Source organism: Hippocampus bargibanti, linkage group LG12, assembly GCF_051943395.1.
Source record: "Hippocampus bargibanti isolate YZ-2025 linkage group LG12, ASM5194339v1, whole genome shotgun sequence".
NCBI classification, from domain to species: Eukaryota; Metazoa; Chordata; class Actinopteri; order Syngnathiformes; family Syngnathidae; genus Hippocampus; species Hippocampus bargibanti.
This window is the reverse complement of record NC_142745.1, coordinates 9,901,782-9,920,686: the sequence shown is the minus strand read 5'-3', so window position 1 is coordinate 9,920,686 and position 18,905 is coordinate 9,901,782. Positions and strand designations below refer to the sequence as shown.

General features: G+C 38.0%; 1 protein-coding gene across 1 annotated transcript in view; it reads right to left on the bottom strand.

Annotated features, from left to right (window-relative positions):
* Positions 1-18,905, bottom strand: part of pparg (peroxisome proliferator-activated receptor gamma) — a 34,424-nt gene that overhangs the window by 4,677 nt on the left and 10,842 nt on the right. Inside the window, exons 2-8 of the mRNA XM_089011323.1 lie at positions 8,864-9,154; positions 8,450-8,616; positions 6,834-6,972; positions 5,273-5,472; positions 4,073-4,190; positions 2,596-2,780; positions 1,891-2,134 (exon numbers count right to left, since the gene is read on the bottom strand). Of these exons, the coding sequence (XP_088867449.1) occupies positions 1,891-2,134; positions 2,596-2,780; positions 4,073-4,190; positions 5,273-5,472; positions 6,834-6,972; positions 8,450-8,616; positions 8,864-9,154 (1,344 nt within the window). The remainder of the gene's footprint in view (positions 1-1,890; positions 2,135-2,595; positions 2,781-4,072; positions 4,191-5,272; positions 5,473-6,833; positions 6,973-8,449; positions 8,617-8,863; positions 9,155-18,905) is intronic.

Here is an 18,905-nt window from a genome sequence, read left to right as displayed (position 1 = left end):
ACTGTGTGAATTAGCTTGAGCCATTGAAAATGTAGATTATGTAAAATGCTGCTTATCGTGAAAAAAAGAAGCGAGAAGCAATTGTGCTCATTGTTAGACACCGACATGGTGTGCAGCAAACTGGCTTTTGACTGTTGATTATATCTAGTTATTTTGCACAGAGGAGGTTATCTTGACTATCGTATGATCATTGCATTATTGATATGGCCTGCATGTTGCAGATCCACCACTGCCTGACCAAAAGATCACTTTTTATTGACTCTGCGGACTCTTGTCTATGGTGACAGTTAGCATGCATAAGTGAATAAAACAAAGTGTCAAACTTTTTTACATTTGGAGTTGTTTTTTAATGGCACGTGAACAGCAATTACGATGAACAATTGGCAAACCTATATGAAACAAATGACCTGATTATTTTTCGAATAATCCATTTATCTTCACGTCACAGCCATTTGAGTTAATAAGCAATTTAAATGTGGGACTTGCCTTCTTATCGAGTTCAAGGACTGACCTTGAGCACAATGCTAATCAGCACCATTACCCAAAATCATTTGGATTTATTTGCTCTAAAAATGTCCGAGGCAAAGAACCGTTCACCAAATATTTGGATTTTTGTGGTCAGTTGAATATCAGCGGTGTTAATTGGATTACTTCTCAGAACCTCAAACAATAAATACAGAATAATCGAGTTACTGGACATGTGGCCATCTGGCTAGACTTCTATCAACTAAACATTTTACTACTCTCAAAATGTGACTAAAGAGTTCAACTGTTTGATGACTACACTTTGATTCCCTACCCTTCTGTAAATATATTCGACTACAGTGACTCTCCTGAGGTCACACGCAACACACAAAAACCATTTGATAAGGCCCAACATGCAATTTGAAAACCTCAGGAGGGGAAAAAGATCCAAAATGGTTATACAACACTGAAAAAGGTGCGTTAAAATTTGCTCTATTTTATTTCCTAAATAAAATCATCTCGATCTAGATCAGCGGTGCCAAATATACGGCCCGCGGGCCGGAACCGGGCCCCAAGGAGGTTTGATCAGGCCCGCAGGATAATTTAAAAGTGGGACAAAATGCACAAACGTCACGGAATTCATATCTTAAATTGGTGCAATTCAAGGATTGTCCACTAGGAGCAGAGTTGTGCTGTTTTGATCAATGTAGAAGAAAACAGCTGCTTTTTTAATCTCAGTGTTTTTTCCAACCGCGGTTTCAACACCTTCATTAGCCAAAATGTCAGACTCATCACAGCAATTCATCAAGTTCGACGAATTGCTGGCTGGTCTGAGGAAACAGCAGTCAACTTTCACCCAGAGCCAGGAAATCAGTGAAGCAGCAGTAAAAGCCAGCTATGTAATTACTAGCCGAATAGCATTAGCATCAAAGTCGTATTCTGATGGTGACTTTGTTAGACGATGCATGTTGAAGGCAACTGAACTTGTATGTACCGACAAGCGACACGCTTTTGCCAATATTAACCTGACGAGGAATACCATCGCAGAATACACCAAAACTCATGAAAGATATGATATTTTGATTATTCTTGGCATGTATGGTATCATTTTAATGGTCCGGCCCACTTGACATCGACAGAGGTCATATGTGGCCCACCATGTCAAATGAGTTTGACACCCCTGATCTAGATCATATTTTAGACTACTGGTATGCATCTACTTCAAAAATGTATCTAAATCCAGATGATTCTTATGTGTGTAGTCACTTTACAAAATAAAATCTGTTACAATCAACATCATTTTTCAGTGAATGTAACAAGAAACTTTGAACTCTTCAATCACTGCATCTTATTTTGTTTCATGAATTCAACATGGAGTACTTTGGAGTACTTCCACTTGCACTATTACATCCCATGAACCCTCACCTCCGCTGAGAATAATGACGGCCAGAAAGAGTGCCATGTCGCTGTCGTCCAGCTCTAACGTGTTGAATTTGACGGAAAACTCAAACTTGGGTTCCAGCAGGTGGCAAAAAGGCTTCCGGAGACTTTTGAGGAACTCTCGCGTCATGAAAATTTGGCCGTAAGAGATCAATGTGCCGTCTTTGTTCATAAGAGGCGCCATCATGATGATGAGAACCTCGATCACGCCGTACTTGAGTAACGTCACCTGGGAGGAACAGAATAAAATAGAATCCAAAAAGAAAAATAATAATTAATGTATGTACATATTGACAGCATCGGGACAATCGGATTTTTGTATGTTGTAAAAAAGTGTATCAATAGTCAAACAACAAGCAGTTGATAAAAACACTGCTGGATATTCTTGCAGGCGAGGCCAAAATAGACTTAAAAAGACACCAAAGTGTCACCAAAGAGTCGTACAGGAGTGGTCTATCGATGAGAATGTTTCTTCAGCCGTCATCTGTACTTCTTTGAAGGTGTCGGACGTTTCGCTTCTTATCCAAGAGGCTTCGTCAGCGAACTAAAATTTTTATCTACCAGCAAATTTTAGTGCGCTGACGAAGCCTCTTGGATAAGAAGCGACGAAACGTCCGACACCTTCAAAGAAGTACAGATGACGACTGAAGAAACATCCTCATCAATACCAGAGAAAATTTCTCATCTCACCTGATCATTAAGATCCAAGTCGACAAATCCCGGGATGCTTTTGGCAAACTCTGTCACTTCCCTGACGGCCTCGGCTGAGCGGGATTGGCAGCTGTGGAAAAACCGCAGCTCGACGGCATTGGTCGTTCCGTGGTCAGTGATGCTCGTCATTCCCAGAAAGCTGAATTCTGACCCCAGAAGAGCACCTGTGAATGATAACGACAGTTTTAGGTATAGATTTCGAAATCATTTGAAGGCATTCCGCAAACGTATACCGTAGTGTTGTTTTTCAATGTCATCTACTGTATTTTCCGGTGTATAAGGCGCACCCAAAACCTTGATTTCTTTTTCAAAAGATGACCCTGCGCCTTATACGCAGGTACCCCTTATATGTGAAGGAATATTGAGCCACAACAGCTCTCGCAACTAGTGTCAGCAGCCGCCGACTCCATTTCCCACTGTAGAAGAAGTCGTGCGTAACCCAAGACTCTACCGAGGCGTCTTATAATTTGGTGTGCCTTATATTTGGAAAACTTTTATGTACAGTATTTATACATTATATTTGGAAAACTTTTTTCATTCATTGAAGGTGCGCCTTATAGTGCGCTGCGTCTTATATATAGAAACGGGTTGAAAATACACCATTCATTGGGGGTGCGCCTTATACACCCGGTGCACCTTATACACCGGAAAATACAGTATAGTGATACATACGAACGCTATAGCTCACGAACTTTTCGCCTTACGAACATTAAATTCACGAGACTATAATTTTGGCATAAAAACTAGTTTTTGGCGGACAAACCAAACCACACAGCGCCACGGTGGCTGGCAGACTAGTTTACCACACCCACTCTCACTCCGTGCAGACGTGGTTTGTTATGAGTGGAGTAGTTTTGCTTTTTTGGGACAGAAAAAGACCCCACCACAGGCTAGTGTTAAACAAAAGAAAATTACAATCGAGCAGAAGAAGAAGATTATCGAAAAACAGGAACAAGGTGTGCGTTTGTGTGACTTAGCATCCCAGTACCAGTATGCTAAGTCGACCATTGCTACGTGTGGCTATGTGTGTTTCTGTGTTCTCCAAGCAACGGTCTCAGGCAATAGAAGAGGTTGAAAAACATCTGTTGATTTGGATTAACGAAATGCAGCTAGCAAAGGAACGTGTGAGTGAGGGTATTATCGCCAAGAAAGCACGACAACTTCGCTCGGATATCATCAAGAGGCAACTATGTTGACCATCACAAAGGTAAATAAAACGACATTATTATACAGTACAGTTTATTTCTTCAATTACAATACAATAGCACATTTATTATACATAAAATAAGGTATATTTTGTGTAGTTTTAAGGCTTATTTAGTAGAAAATTATGTTTTATGGGGACCTGGAAATGGATTATTCTCATTTTTAATGGTTTCTTATGTTCCTAAACTGAGGTATCACTGTTTATGCTTGATTGCATTTTGTCACGCGGCGACGACGTGTGGTAAGTCACCTCCATTTGTGGCGAAAGGGGCGGGCGTCTGCTGCTGGTGCTCTTGAATGGGCATCTGCCTGCAGTTAATAAACTGCTCTCCCTCCATCAGAGACTTCATGTCATGGATGACAAAAGGCTGCGAGACATGAGAGAGTCCTGATCAATGTTTGAATGAGAAGATTTTTCAGATGACCCGATTAATATAGACACACAATTATATCTGGCTTGAGCGAATAACGCTCAACTCTACTGTACTTTTTATAGCAGGGGTGTTAACGTCATTTTTTGCGGCAGGCCAGATCATAGTTACGGTTTCCTGTTAAAAAACGTCAAATTAGCTTCATCTCTTGTTTCTGTTTATAATTGTATTTTATTTATTATCTGTTTTTCTTTCTATGCTTGTCTGTGATTGTAAAGTGTCCTTGAGAGCTTTGAAAGGCGCTTGAAAATAAAATGTATTATTATAATTCATATGTTCAAGATGTTTAGCAGTGCTTTGAGTTTGGGGCTCTTTCTGCAATGAGTTTGGCACTCTTGGTCAGATTGTGTTTGAGGAAATAAGCACAGCGAGACTCTATCACTGTCATGAATAGTCATAACAAGCTAAACTGACGATCCTTGAACCTCGCTGACTTGGCAGAGACAAATTTTAGATAATCTTTCTGCTGTTCTTGGCTCTCTGCTTACTTCGCCCAAAAATTAAACCTTGAAATCAAAATGACTATATGGGAATTTGCAATAGTCAGAACGACGACATAATCAAAATCAATATTAAGACACTCCCTATAATGATGCGGCATTAAACGTAATGGCCATATTCCTCTGAGAACATCCAATGTGAAACTCCTCAATGGCGAGGTTCTCGATTAATTTTGAGGCAATGTCTTGGTCTCACAATATCAAGAAGCGGACTAAATATAAATTAGAATTCAGGGTGTAGTTGATTCCTGGGATCAACATTGTTTTTGAATTTGAGAAGCTTAGAGATGGTCAAATTAAGTTCACCAGTAAAGATTTTGGGATCTTTTTTTAATAGTTTGTTAAAATGTGGTTCAAAACACGGCCTGGCCAAGTCTCAATGGGCTTTGAAAGTGGCCATTCCTAACATAATTGATCTCTTTATTAAGATCCGATAATGTCAGGAGGTATTCCGATTGTTGGTGGATTTTAGGTTTTACTGTAAAAAAAAAAAAGTAGCAAACACAGAGTGTTGCTTACCACGTTGTCTCCGGTCTTTCCAGAGAGAATGGCCCTGGCCTTGGCTTTGGTAAGGGGGAAGTACTTGAGATATGCTTCGTACAAATGTTTTGCCAAGGCCCTCAGATCGGCCGCCTCCGGGTGTATGTGCTCCATGTCTGACGAGAACTCCGCTAGCAGTTTCTCCTTCTCCGCCTGGGGCATCCGGCCAAAACGAATAGCTGTGAAATGGTACCGGCACAGAGAAAAATAAACAACAACACAGCAACATGTGAGAAGCCAGACACAACATTATACTTTTGAAATTTAAATTGAATGAAAACCGCAAGCAACGATGAACATGCCATTGCTGTCCCACAGTAAATCCTTGAAACAATTCACAAATTTAAGCAAAAAAGAGTCACAAATGAAGTTTGTATATGTTCATAATTACAAATGCTCCTGCCCTGATTAAACTATGGGTAATGAATGACCGACACCTCCTATTTCTTGACTTTCCCTGCCAATGTTTACACCATCATAGTATTTTCACATGCAGGCAAGAGAAATGTGTGTGTCGTAATTGTCATTAATGAATGATGATAAACTTCTGGTAGTAAACATAATGCAAATGTCATGTTATGAAATATATCTCAAGGGCAGATTGTTTTACCTTTTCTTTGTATACAAAGATCACACACACACATGGTGGCGCATATATTTAGGACTGGAAGTTTGGAACTTCTTTCCCCCAAAAGGCATAACCAAATGAGGTATAGAAAATGAGCGTATGCTCTCAAAGCATATTTAGTCTGACTATGAAATGTCATTAAACATTCCTTCATTCAAGGCAGAGCCGTTTCATGTGACTGGGAGGTGAAAGCTCACCATAATCATATAAATCAACAACCACGCCCCCACTTTTTTTTTTTTTACAAAGCAAGCAATGGGCAATGAGCCTCCAACAGTGACAAAGCAAATAAATGAACCTTTATGCAAACTACATCTTGATTATTGACAATTACATCACATTGGAAAAAACATTTAAAAATACACACACACACGCACACAGTGCAAGAAGCACTGGAGGGGGGAGTCGAAGTGGTGATTGCATATAATAATAATAATAATAATAATAATAATAATAATAATAATAATAATAATAATAATAATAATAATAAATGCATACAAAAATATTAGCAAATGCAACTAACTGGATTTTTGACAAATAAATAACATACATAAATAAAGCTCTTTGGCTAACGACCAAAATTGAAGCTATTTGGAGTGACAGAATATTAATCAGGTTCGAAATGTAAAACTGGAATGAGATAACCAAAGTTGGTTTAAGTTGAATTGTAGCTAAGTAGGCCTAGTTAACTGGATTACAGGCTACTTGGAATTGTCCTGCTTCTTTCAGTAAAACTCAGGTCCCAGCTAGGTAGAAAAGAATGAAATTAAAAATATACTCAAATTGAATTAAAGCTAAGTAAGGTTCAAGTGGAATGAAACTAAGTGATGTTATATTCAAGTTGAATCAAGGCTTGGTGATAAAAAACATTAGAGTTATATGTCATACTAGCTAATAAAGATGTCATCTTACCATTGTGTGACATGCCAACGTTAAGGCACTTCTGAAAGCGACAGTATTGACATTTGTTACGGGACTTCTTGTGAATGCGACAGTGGAGGTCGCAGTGATCGTACACCAGCTTTAACCTGATGGTGCGCCTGAAGAAACCCTGCAAAAGAATTGACGACTGGCTCATAAATGTGTAAACAATAATGTCAATGAATTGAGAAAATTGCATTTCCTGCCTATTTCCTTCTGGTAAATTGAGGGAGGCATCCACTTGTCACTACAATATTTTAGGAAAGACGCCCATCATGAAACGTGATGTTGGTCCACATTGCAATCCAATGGTATCCTCATTCTTACAGGCAGCAACAGTTTTTTTTTAAAACATGTGTTATTTAAAGGCGGAGGAAGTAAAAGGGGGCCTGAAACCCCGCCTTATTAAAGAATGTTTTGTATTTTAAAACAATTAACGTGTTTGCCTCCTTGGCTGACCTCCACATCTGTGTGAGTCCCCTCCTCTGTCCCCCCTCGAGACTTAAGAACAATGACTCTTCCTTAGACTATGCCGCGGAAAGCAACAAACAATACTTGGATAAAATTATTATATATTGAAACTGTATTATTAAAAAAAACCTCTGCGAGGCTAGCTGTGCCGCATTAAGAGCAATGGAAACATCTGATTAGTGGGTGAAAAAAATGTAAAGTTACACAGCTCAATCACATTTTTGTCATGCATTACTTTCACCTGACAATGACCCAAAAGGATAGAGATACGTAACCTACAGTAAAAGTGTATCAGGTCCTGAAATGACTAAGGCATGCTTGGAAAAAATACACCCTTGATTGGTCACCAGCCATTCACAAACCACCAATGGAGACAGACAACCACTCAGATTTACATTTACACTATCATTGAATGGGAAGTGAAACTATGGGACCTGTAGCAAGGTTAGGTTAAGTTAATAAACCACAACACTATCAGCAATCTTAATTGAAATTAAATACATAAATGTATAAAAAAATAAATTTGATTTTCACAATACAATGTGTGAGCTACCTTCTTTGAACATAAAAAAAATCTACAATTGAAAATCAATCAATGAATATTCTTCAACTCATTCACTGCCAGAAGATGTGCAAAAAATGTGTCTACTCCAGTGCCAGGGTTTTTGTCATTTTCACTCAAATTGCAGGACCCACAGAATATTGAGTTTTAGGACTACATAAACAGTCAATGGAGCGTAAGTAAGAAACCTTCGACTTTCTTCTTTCATCAGAAAAAAAGGTTAATTCCTAAGTTATATGGCTCTGGAGTTATCAGAGCTTGAAATGGGGGCAGTTGTCCAAAATACAATACAACACATACAAATTTATTTATATAGTGCTTTAACAACACCCTGAAGCTGTACCAAAGCGCTAATATGGAAAAAAGGCAAACGCTGCCCCCTCGTGGAAGGGAAAAACATTGCCAGAGGTCTGACCAGCGCATTATCGTCATCCCCCAAGAAAACAAAACAAAACCCAAACAAATTCAGGAATGGCAGCAATTGAGTTTAAAAAAAAGCAATAATCTGAAGTAAAAAAAAAACTGAAATCTACGGTTTTAGACAATTGTCTTGATTATGTCGGTCTCTACCTACCTTACATCCCTCACAGGCATGGACGCCATAGTGAAACCCAGAGGCTTTATCTCCACACACGCGACATTCGATGTTGAGCGCAGCTGTCGACGTATCGTCCTGGAGCTTGGAGAAGGCCGGACTGTCAGTGCGTTGCGGAGGCGATTCTGGCTCAAGCTTAATGGAATCTGTCGAGAAATTTGGATGTTGTACTTCAACTTGGTCTCAAAACTCAATTTAGTACAGATTCAACATGCATTTTTTCCTGGTCAGAGAGAAACCTGACCTTGTGGTGAGGGGATGTTCAACATTTCCTGAAAATTTATTGAAAAAAAAAATGTTGCACAAGCAAAGATGGAGTGAAATAGAAATGAGTCCAGGGGTGGACTTTGGAAACAACTGGTCTGTACAAATCAGAAATCCATTAGAACTTACTATGTAGCTCTACATGAGTCCTGTAGCTGTGCATACTGGTGTAGTCCAGATTAGTGAGATGTTCATCACCCTGCGGCGGACTCATTTCATAGGTCATGCCGACAGATGACATGGAAGACATGATCGAAGGCGACAGGGACGAAGACGAGGACGAGATGGAGGCGAAATCCAACGTGGTCAGGTGCTTCATCTCCAGCGAGTGAGAGCTGTCGTCCAGCTCAGGCAAATCGGCAGTGCTCAGACTGAAACCCACTGGCCAGGCGAGGAGCTGCTGAGTGTCCACCATGTCTGCTATGGAGAGAGAGAGGGAGAGAGAGAGAGAGACGGCATGGTTGACGTTTTCGCTGATACAACATTTCCATGTTTACCACATGTGTCCTTGCATCAAGGAAAAACAGCAAAAAAGAATGTAAAACAGCGAAGAAAGAATGACCATGGGGAAAGGATTGGTGGTCGTGAGATAAGAAAATAAAGAGGAAGTGTAATGGGAGATGTGGACCCGCTCACATGCATGTCATGCTAAAGATTCATGTTTTGTCATGGACTATAAAAATTAATCTGCATATTTAAATTACCAAGTAATTAATAGCCCCCCCCCCCAACCTCGGTTTCATCCCATCACCCTGCCCGTTATCTATCTAACAGTCGGAACAAGACGAACTCTGCTCGTAACGCGCCCGTCTTCCTCCTGTTGATGTTTGGGTGGCTCGCTCAGAAATTGCCCAAGCAAAGAACACACAAACAGCAGCAAACGTGTGTGTGTGTGTATGTGTAAGTCACTCATTTTGTCTATTTTTCTATCTGTTGTGAAAACGCCTGACTGAAAAGAAGAACACATAACTTAAAGGCAGTGGTCATTGGGAGAAAACCCCTTTTTTGGGTCATATTTATTTTACAAGAAATGGTGAATAATGTTTGAACAGTGGCCCAGTAAAAGTAAATCCTGTTTAATTATAAAATAGAAATATCGTGAAAAGCTTACTTGACCAACTAGAACCTGACTACATTCAATGTCAACAATATTTTTCGTATACAACATATATCTAAAACCAATGTTGATCCTAAGTTTATAATTGACTGCTGGACAAAATTGGTAGAACTTAAAAATGGAATAGGGAGAGGTAAAAGCTCCAAATCATACATACAAACTAAGTGTAGCACTAAAACCACAAATTTTGAAATGAAGTGTGTTACATTGCCACAGTTAAATCTTTATATAAAAAAGTAAATTACATGCTTAAATACATCATTGGGCAATTTGAAATGCACAAACAGGCTATTTTTTTGGTTTATTTTTTTGAATAAAACATCTTCAAAATGTGATAAATTTTGCAAGATGTAGAAGCCACATTCCATTCAGCACCAACTCAGTTGTGTGTTGTGTCTGAAATTTCGCAACAATATTTACAAGGAATAACATTTTAAAATGTCAACATTTCATCAAACATTGTTGACGAGTATCTGTAAACATGATTTCCTTCATTCCACTATACAAGGAAAAACACATTTGACAATCCACGGTGGATTTTTCTTGTGTTTTGCACAACTCTGAGAATGTCAAATACTGCAGTGAAAGGTTATAAATCAATAAATGTTGACTGAAAATAAACTTCTGCTAAAAATCGCTTCAAATGCCTGAATGGACCGTAAAAAAAACAATGAATGAGCTGAATTATGCAACAGCTAAAATAAGACAACGGAGGTAGTCGTGCTATAAAAAAGGATCTCACAACTGAGGGCTGGAAAAAAACATCATCCTTTGCCAATTACCTTACTGTTTCCTTTTTACTGCTTTGGAATGCAGCAACAAGGTTGGGACTACTTAGAATTCACATCACTGTGACATTGTTGTTACTTGCTGTTTGTATGGCACTTGTGGCTTCCATCACCTCAGAAGCTCCTTCTGGGACAAAATGACAGCTATTTTTAGCTAAATAAACCAAGATATTTCTTTCCATTTTTGAGCTGTCAGTAAGATCCGGATCGAAAATAGACACGTCCAAAGGTTGCAAATGGGGCATGGTTGGAGAGGGGGTGGGTGGCAAGAGTCCAAGGAAGGAGTCAAAAGAATCATATTGAAGCCTGACAACCCCATTAATAAAGTTGAAATCAAAACAACAAGTTTTCTGTTTACGAGTCTGTGACAGAATGAAGAAGAGAATGAATGAAATACGTATGCTTGCATCTGTGAGCAAACATTGTGTCAAGACAGTATAAAAAATGACACATGATCTATGTGGTTTTGTCATTTGTCGTTTGTTTGTGTGTGTACGTGTGTGCGCGCATGGGCGTGAGCGTATCGTTCCACGTCTTGGCTTGCCACATGTTAGAACTAGTGCAGCAAGCAGCATGTAGGAGGACTTTGTCTTCGTCATTACATCACAAAATGGCCAACAGTCGAGTCAACTGCCACAACTGTGGTGAGACTTTGACTTACAAGTTCAATTCCTGAAATGAACTTAAACTGAAATGCAATTATTCTGCACCAGCTCCTGAAAAAAAGCTCCTAATATTTTCTTGTTGTGTTTTGAGTCAATATATGTTTGTAAAAAATTGAAAATAAAATAGGGGCCTTACAGTGTGTTTTTATTTTATTGTAAATACTGAATGTAGTATTGCTGTGTCCCTAAGTGGTGTGGCCTTGTGAGTTGGGTTGAACAATTATTGAATTCCAATTGGCCTTGCAGTATTGCATAATTTAGTATTGTTCACTATTGTATATGACAGCATAGCATAGCATAGCCCAAAGACAGCTGGCATAGGCATGCACGCAATTCGCACAATGGATGTTTGGATGGCTAGATTAAATAAACAAACTTGTGTTACTTCAGCGGCATAGAAAAGTATATTCTATGAAAAACAGAGGTCTTAGTCACACAATTTGTGGTAATTAGAAAAAATCAGCATTGAGAAAGCTTTGATCCAGACAAAAACTACTTAATGCGATTTTTATGAAGTTTTACGAGGGAAAATATTATTAGATTTTGCTACGGAGAGAGATCCATAAAAAAAAAAGAATCACAGCGAGCTGCTAGGGTTTCTCTGATTTTGAGGTCAAAATCTATCCTGTTTTTGACATACAATCCTGACACGAAAACAATAATCGATCTTTTAAGATGGCAGGTGCAAAAATGACAACACATTGGTGTTATGTTTGTTACCAGTTTTTTTGGTCAAGATTTCACAAAAGTAAAACAAACCCAGAGATCCAGAAAAAAAGATTAGAGAATGAACAGGTCTGATTTTTGCCATTGATAAATTCCCTCTGGGTGTGGATGTAGGTGTGGACAAGTCGCTTGTGTCAATGTGTAAGCCATGCATTAAGAAAAGGCATAAATGCCTTCCACACAGACTCTCCATTCAACAATGGAAGCGACAATATAAACACTCATGAGAGAAGTCAACACTGAAGTCTGATGTATATTATGTGAGAGAGACAAAAAAAAAAGAAAGAAAAACCGGTCTCGTAGCATTCAACGCTGCTTTTATCGCCTCACCTTTAATTATCCAAAACAATGCTTCGATCTATGAAGAGGAGAGGAGCGCAACTGACAATGAAATGAATTCATCTGCATAATTTGCTTTACTAAGCCCTATTACATGTTAAATTGCAGAACATCACAAAAGTATTCATCAGTAAACAGTTAGCTGTTGTTTGCTTATACAAGGCATGAATAAGTATTAGTTATCTTCCGGGTTTCAGATTTGATAATGAAACCTTAGTTCAATAAAGAGATCAACAGTCGTGATCTCTTATGACCCAATATGACTTGCTGTGATATTACTGGTAAGTAAATAATAACATGCTGGTTCAGAATCAGAAAGCCTTTAATTGTCCCACAATGGGGAAATATAATAATAATAATAATAATAATAATAATAATAATAATAATAATAATAATAATAATACATTTTAGCTCTAAGTGCATTTCAAAACTCTCAAGGACACTTTCTGGTGTATACGTATATGCACCCAAAAGCCTTAATTTTCTTCAAAAGATGAGCGTGCGCCTTATACGCAGGTGCGCCTCATATATGAAGCAATATTGAGCAACAACAGGTCTCACAACTACTGTCAGCAGCCACCGAATCCATTTCCCCCCCTAGAAGAAGTTGTGCCTAACCCCAGCCTGTACTGTAGTGCCTTATAATGTGGTGTGACTTATATTTGGAAAACTTTGATATATTTATATAGTACAGTATTATATTTGGAAAACCTTTTTCATTCATTGAAGGTGCGGCTTATAGTCCGGTGCACCTTATATATGGACAAAGTTTGAAAATACACCATTCATTGGGGTGAGGCCTTACACCCCCGGAAAATAAAGTACTTTTTCCAGTTTCGATTTTTCCCTTAATCAATAAAACCATGACTTAGAAACAGAATCTCATACACATTCTAAGTGGGATTTTTTTGGTTTTGATGATCTGAAACATGACATAATATATATGCAAGCATTTCTTTTTTACAAAGGGTAAAAATATTCTTAGAAATGAGCGAATGTGGTGTGTGTGTGTGGGGAAAGTGGAGCAAGATTTGGCACTTCCTAAAAAATACTATTTACCACCGGTTGTGGTTTAAAGTGACAATGACTAAAACACGTTTGTGTGTCCTGTCTGCGTCACTTGTCGCCTTCAAAACGACTCATCATTCTAATTTTTGCACAATCACTTTAACATGACAGGATTGTCCAACGTTGCAAAAAAAAAAAAAAAAATACCAGCTTCAAGTGTGATCACCAGCCACTTCATTAGGTACACCTGAACTCAAGTGCAAAATCCACTTCAAACTGGTTGACTTTCTGAAGTAGTATCACAGTCATAAAAGACGGTGTTGATGCTTTCATGACCCTAATTATCAGATTTCAAGATCTTGTGCAAAAACATAAAACATTGTAACTGGAAAAATAAGTTCTGTGATCAATGCATATGATCAGCTTGTCACCAAAAGTTACAATTAAAAAAGCTAAACTGACACTGAGAAAATGACTTTTACAAAGCCCATCATGAGCACGGAAGAAGTTACTGTTCAGAAGCATACATAAAACTCAAGATTTATAGCTTTTTCTACAGGACGTTTTGTTTTCTCTTTTTTTCCGGGACACTCTCAAACTTCTTCATGTAGAAACTTTGGCATTGGCCACATCCTAAAAATTTATATTTAGTTTGGAAACCACGACCGACATTGCCTATGGTAAATATGTGCCGCGACCGTCTGATGTCTTTATGATTCTGATTGCCGTCATGTTGCGCGACTGGGTCGAGTAGAGGTCGGGATGAGGTGGAGGATACACTGCAGCGAAAATACGCAGAAAAAGACGCTGTAGCATTGTAAACACATAAATTCAGAAATTTCACAGATCACAACAAATCGGTAAATGACAAGAGTAGAGCTCTGATTCAAAGTAAGAATTGAACTATTCATTAATACATTGGTTTTACATAATAATAATAATAATAATAAATACTATGTTATTATTATTATTATATCTTATTAGTATTGTATCTTATTATTATATATTATTATATCTTACTAGTATTATATCTTATTATGATTATTATTATGATTATTATTATTATGATTATTATTACTATTATTATTGTGTAATAGAGTAATATATTTGGTCATATGGGTTCAACAACCTGTGATTTTTTTTCTGAATTCTCATCATAGCAATAAATGACAACAGATGTTAAATTCCGCACTGCACAAGCTCTGATAGGTGGTTTTTAAGTGAGGATGTGAAGCTCCCCACTCATGGACTTGTCCTCTGTAAATCACAGGGCTCGGATTGGCAAACAACCATCCACACTAATGGCCAGACTTAACCCATTTACGCTGACCGTGTTCATATGAACACAGGTAAATTCATTAAAAAAAAATAAAGTATCTAATAGGTATATAATTAACAATAATTATTGTTAATTATATATTATATTGTATTACACAATATTGTATTATTGTGGCAAGAAACAACAATGCATTTGAAAATAAATTTACCTGTGTTCATATGAACACGTTCAGCGTAAAAAGGTGAAGGCTAAATTGTTAACCCCAGTGCTTAATTATTCATTTGTACTCTTTGTTTCAGGTCAGTTTGCCATACTGCATGTTTCATGATCAACATTAAATATAATGAAAAACATATGTCACTCTTAAAAAAAGATGAATACGCTAGATGAACAACAATTAAATCAACACAAACTCTAAAACATTCGATATGTTCAAGAGAAGAAAATATTTGCAAAGTGATCATGTCATGCCAACAAATAAGGTGAAAAAGGAAAACATAAAAATCATAACACGGCAGTCGGAGCCACTTGATTTAGGGATTAACCGTAATATCAGTGGGCTGCTAATAACGCTACATTGACATAAATGACACACAAGCACACACGATGTTCCACTCACCCCCGTTAGTCCTTAACAATTCAGAGAGTGTTAACTATGAGCTCACGGGCCAACAAGTGACAGTGAAGAGCTTTGCCAGTGTGCGTGTGTGTGCACGTCAGTGTACAGCGGTCATGCTTTTCCTCAGGAAGTGATGACCAATAGAAAGGGAACTACAGGCACAAACACACACATTTTCTCTCTGACACACTCTGAGCTAAGCAGAAGTTTAGACAACTCAGCATCATGTGGCCGCACCATGACTCTATGATTACGTGTCTGTACTATATATAAAAAGCAGTATGCATGGCAAACGCATGGCCTTGTATACAATGTAATGGCAATTGCGCGTACACGTGGGAATGTTTAAAAAAATGAGGACTTGTATAATTAAAAAAAATGTTTAAAAGGGCATCAGTGGGGGGGGGGGGGTGTCAGACATGAGATGCAGATGACTTCCTGTGGCTTTGGTCTGACGGGCGACCTGACGCTGCCTTTTGGTTGCACTTCTCTACCGCCACACACACATTTTATTTCAGCGTGACAGCAGTGACACCTCAATATCATACCAGATAGTGAATGATTTTTTTAAAGGACAACCGACGTCTCCGGACAAGTTGTGTCCATCATTTGTAAAATGGCTTGAAATGACTTCTACTGAGCGTATTTTACAAAGATTCCACCGCATATAGCTATATTCTATGTTTTAAGACTTGTGCTGAATATTCAGGAAGTCTTGTTTTTGATTTGGTGACGAGTCCGTACGTGACGTCACTAAAGGAACGCCCCAGACCGAAAAAAAGACGCATTGTAGCGGTCCTTCCATCACATCAATGTATTTTGCTGTACTCGTTTGGTCTGGGGACCTCGTGTTGCATCCAACAGCCGCCAGAGGAGGGCGTCCAAGCTCCATGGAGGGAATTTGTCAGCCTGTGGAAACGGGCTGATTCATTCATCACGGGAGCTGGTCGCCATTTTTCTGCTACGATACATTGGAGTCCAGACGCCTCAAAATGACACGGAAGGACTTCTTTAATCGATTGCAAGCATGTATGCTTTCCTCTTCAGAACTATTTGAATCATATTCATAACTGGATGTGTGACAAGAAAGCATATTCTCAGAATCTGAAGCCATTGTTTTGAATCTCCAGCAATGCAAGACGTCTTGGCGTGGCGTTACGAACTGGGGGTGGGACTTTCTGAAAATGCCCAATTCGCAGCTCAATTTTTTGCAGATTTTGGACACTGAGTAATTTTTATTGGTGTTTTGCATTTGAATAAAAATATCATACTGCGTGTTTTGGGTATTTTAGATGCTATAAAACGTTTTTCTGATGTCAGTTAAGAAACAAAAAAGTGACGTCGGTTGTCCTTTAAAATCAATTTCGAATATAGTTGAGTGATAAACCCTTAAAAGAAAAAACTTTTTAAAAAACCTTTACTCAAAGGACAACCGACACCATTTTTTTTTGTTTCCTAACTGACATCAGAAAAACGTTTTATAGCATCTAAAATACCCAAAACACGCAGGCTAATAATTTTAGTCAAATGACAAACACCAATAAAAATGACTTAAAGTGCCCCAAAACTACTTCAAAATGACCTCATAAAGTTTGTTTCAGAAGGTCCCGCCCCCTTGTTCGTGACTTGCTCTAGAATAAAAACAATGGCTTCAGATTCGGAGAAGATGCTTTCTTGTTACTCATCCAGTTGTGAATATGATTCAAATAGCTCTGAAGAGGAAAGCATAAATGTTTGCAATCGATTAAAGAAGTCCTTCCGTATCATTTTGAGGCGTCTGGACTCCAATGTAGCGCCCAGAAAATGCACAAGATGGCGCACAAACTGCGTTGGAAATGGGCTGATTTGTCTGCTGGAAATTTGTGTCAACCAGTATCAAATAGTAGTCGTTATTTGTTGTTTTCCTTCTAATTACGCCATCAACACGATGTTTTCAGACCAAACAAAGTACCCAAAATGCATTGTTTGTCGCTTTCTCGGTCAGGGACGTTCCTGACGTGACGTCACGTCAGGCATCGTCACCAACTCGAAAACAAGATTTCCTGAATATTCAGCGTGAGTCTTAAAACATATAATATAGCTATATGCGGTGGAATCTTTGTAAAATACGCTCAGTAGAAGTCATTTGAAGTGATTTTACAAATTATGGACATAACTTGTCGGGAGGTGTTGGTTGTCCTTTAATTGACAATATTTATCCTTCAGAGATAATTTTTATGTTCTTTCTGGGATTTGCTTAGTTTCTCCTGAAACCAAACATGATTTGGAACTTTCACAGGAACAAGTAGAACAATTATTTATTAACAAAAAATAAAATATTGGCACATAATGTGAAAATAAATGCTTCATCTTCATCAAACCGTAGGTTCAATATGTTGAAGAGTAACCCCACACTAGCGGTGCAACGATTAATCGATAACTAGTCAGAATCAGAATCAGAATCAGAATCATCTTTATTGACAAGTATGTAGGACACACAAGGAATTTGTTTCCGGTAGAACACGCTGCACTAGTATCGTTGTCAAAAAAACTGCTAAGTGGCACTATACAGTTCCATTTTGGCTACTGTTGAAAGAGTCGATGATCACATTAATAATCAAGAATTATTTTTGATAATTGTGCAGAGACCTTGTTTCATTTTCAATTGTTAAAAATCTTCAGAATTTAAACCTCTCAGCAAATATTTTCAGATTTCTGTTTTTCCAATAAAGCAACCTGATTAGATTGGTGTTGAATTAGAATAAAAATTTGCTTTTGCAATGATCAATATTGTTTACCCGATGCTTGACTGGCCGAACCAATTAATCATAATTATTTTCTGTATTTTTGCAATGTCAATTCAAAATAAGGTTTTTGGAATCAAAACAGGATTTGTAAAAAAAATGTAATTATAGTAATAAAAAAAAAAAAGTCAACCAAAAAATCCAGATGATTTGATTGCCAAACTACCATATTTTCCGCACTATAAGGCACGGCGAAAAGCCTTTCAAAAGCTGACCATGCACTTTATAATCCAGTGCATCATATATATGGATAAGTATGTCATAAAATATGTCATTCATTGAAGATGCGTCTCATAATCCATTGTGCCTTGTAGTCTGGAAAATATGGTCATCATTATTTGCAGCCATACTCTAGTCTCAAACTTCTTTTTGATTCTTAAATATCTTGTCACGAGCTGTTTTTTTCTTTGGTCTACCCAACCCGGTTTACATTGGTTACCACCGATGTTTTATTTCTTCTTCAACACATTGACAATTGTTGTACTTGCAATGTCTCCAATGTCTTTTCTATTTTTACAATTGCTTCTTTAGACATGACTCTAGTTTTCTTGCTTCCTCCTTTTTAGTTGAAATCATCCAAAAGTGAAACCGAGCCTGCACATTAAAGCATATGGAATGTTAATATTTGGACACGTCTCAAATGTCCCAATACTGTTGACCATTGCAGCAAAAGAAAAGCTATTGGCCTCATTGTTCAAATATGTTTATCTTGTTTTATTCTAATACTGAGAATTGATTAGCTTTGTAAAGCCAGAGAAATCAAAAAGACATAGTTTCAACTTATATTGTTTATTATTGTCTATTTTAATATTAAAAGCCACTTGTACGTCGAGTGTACTTTGCAGGA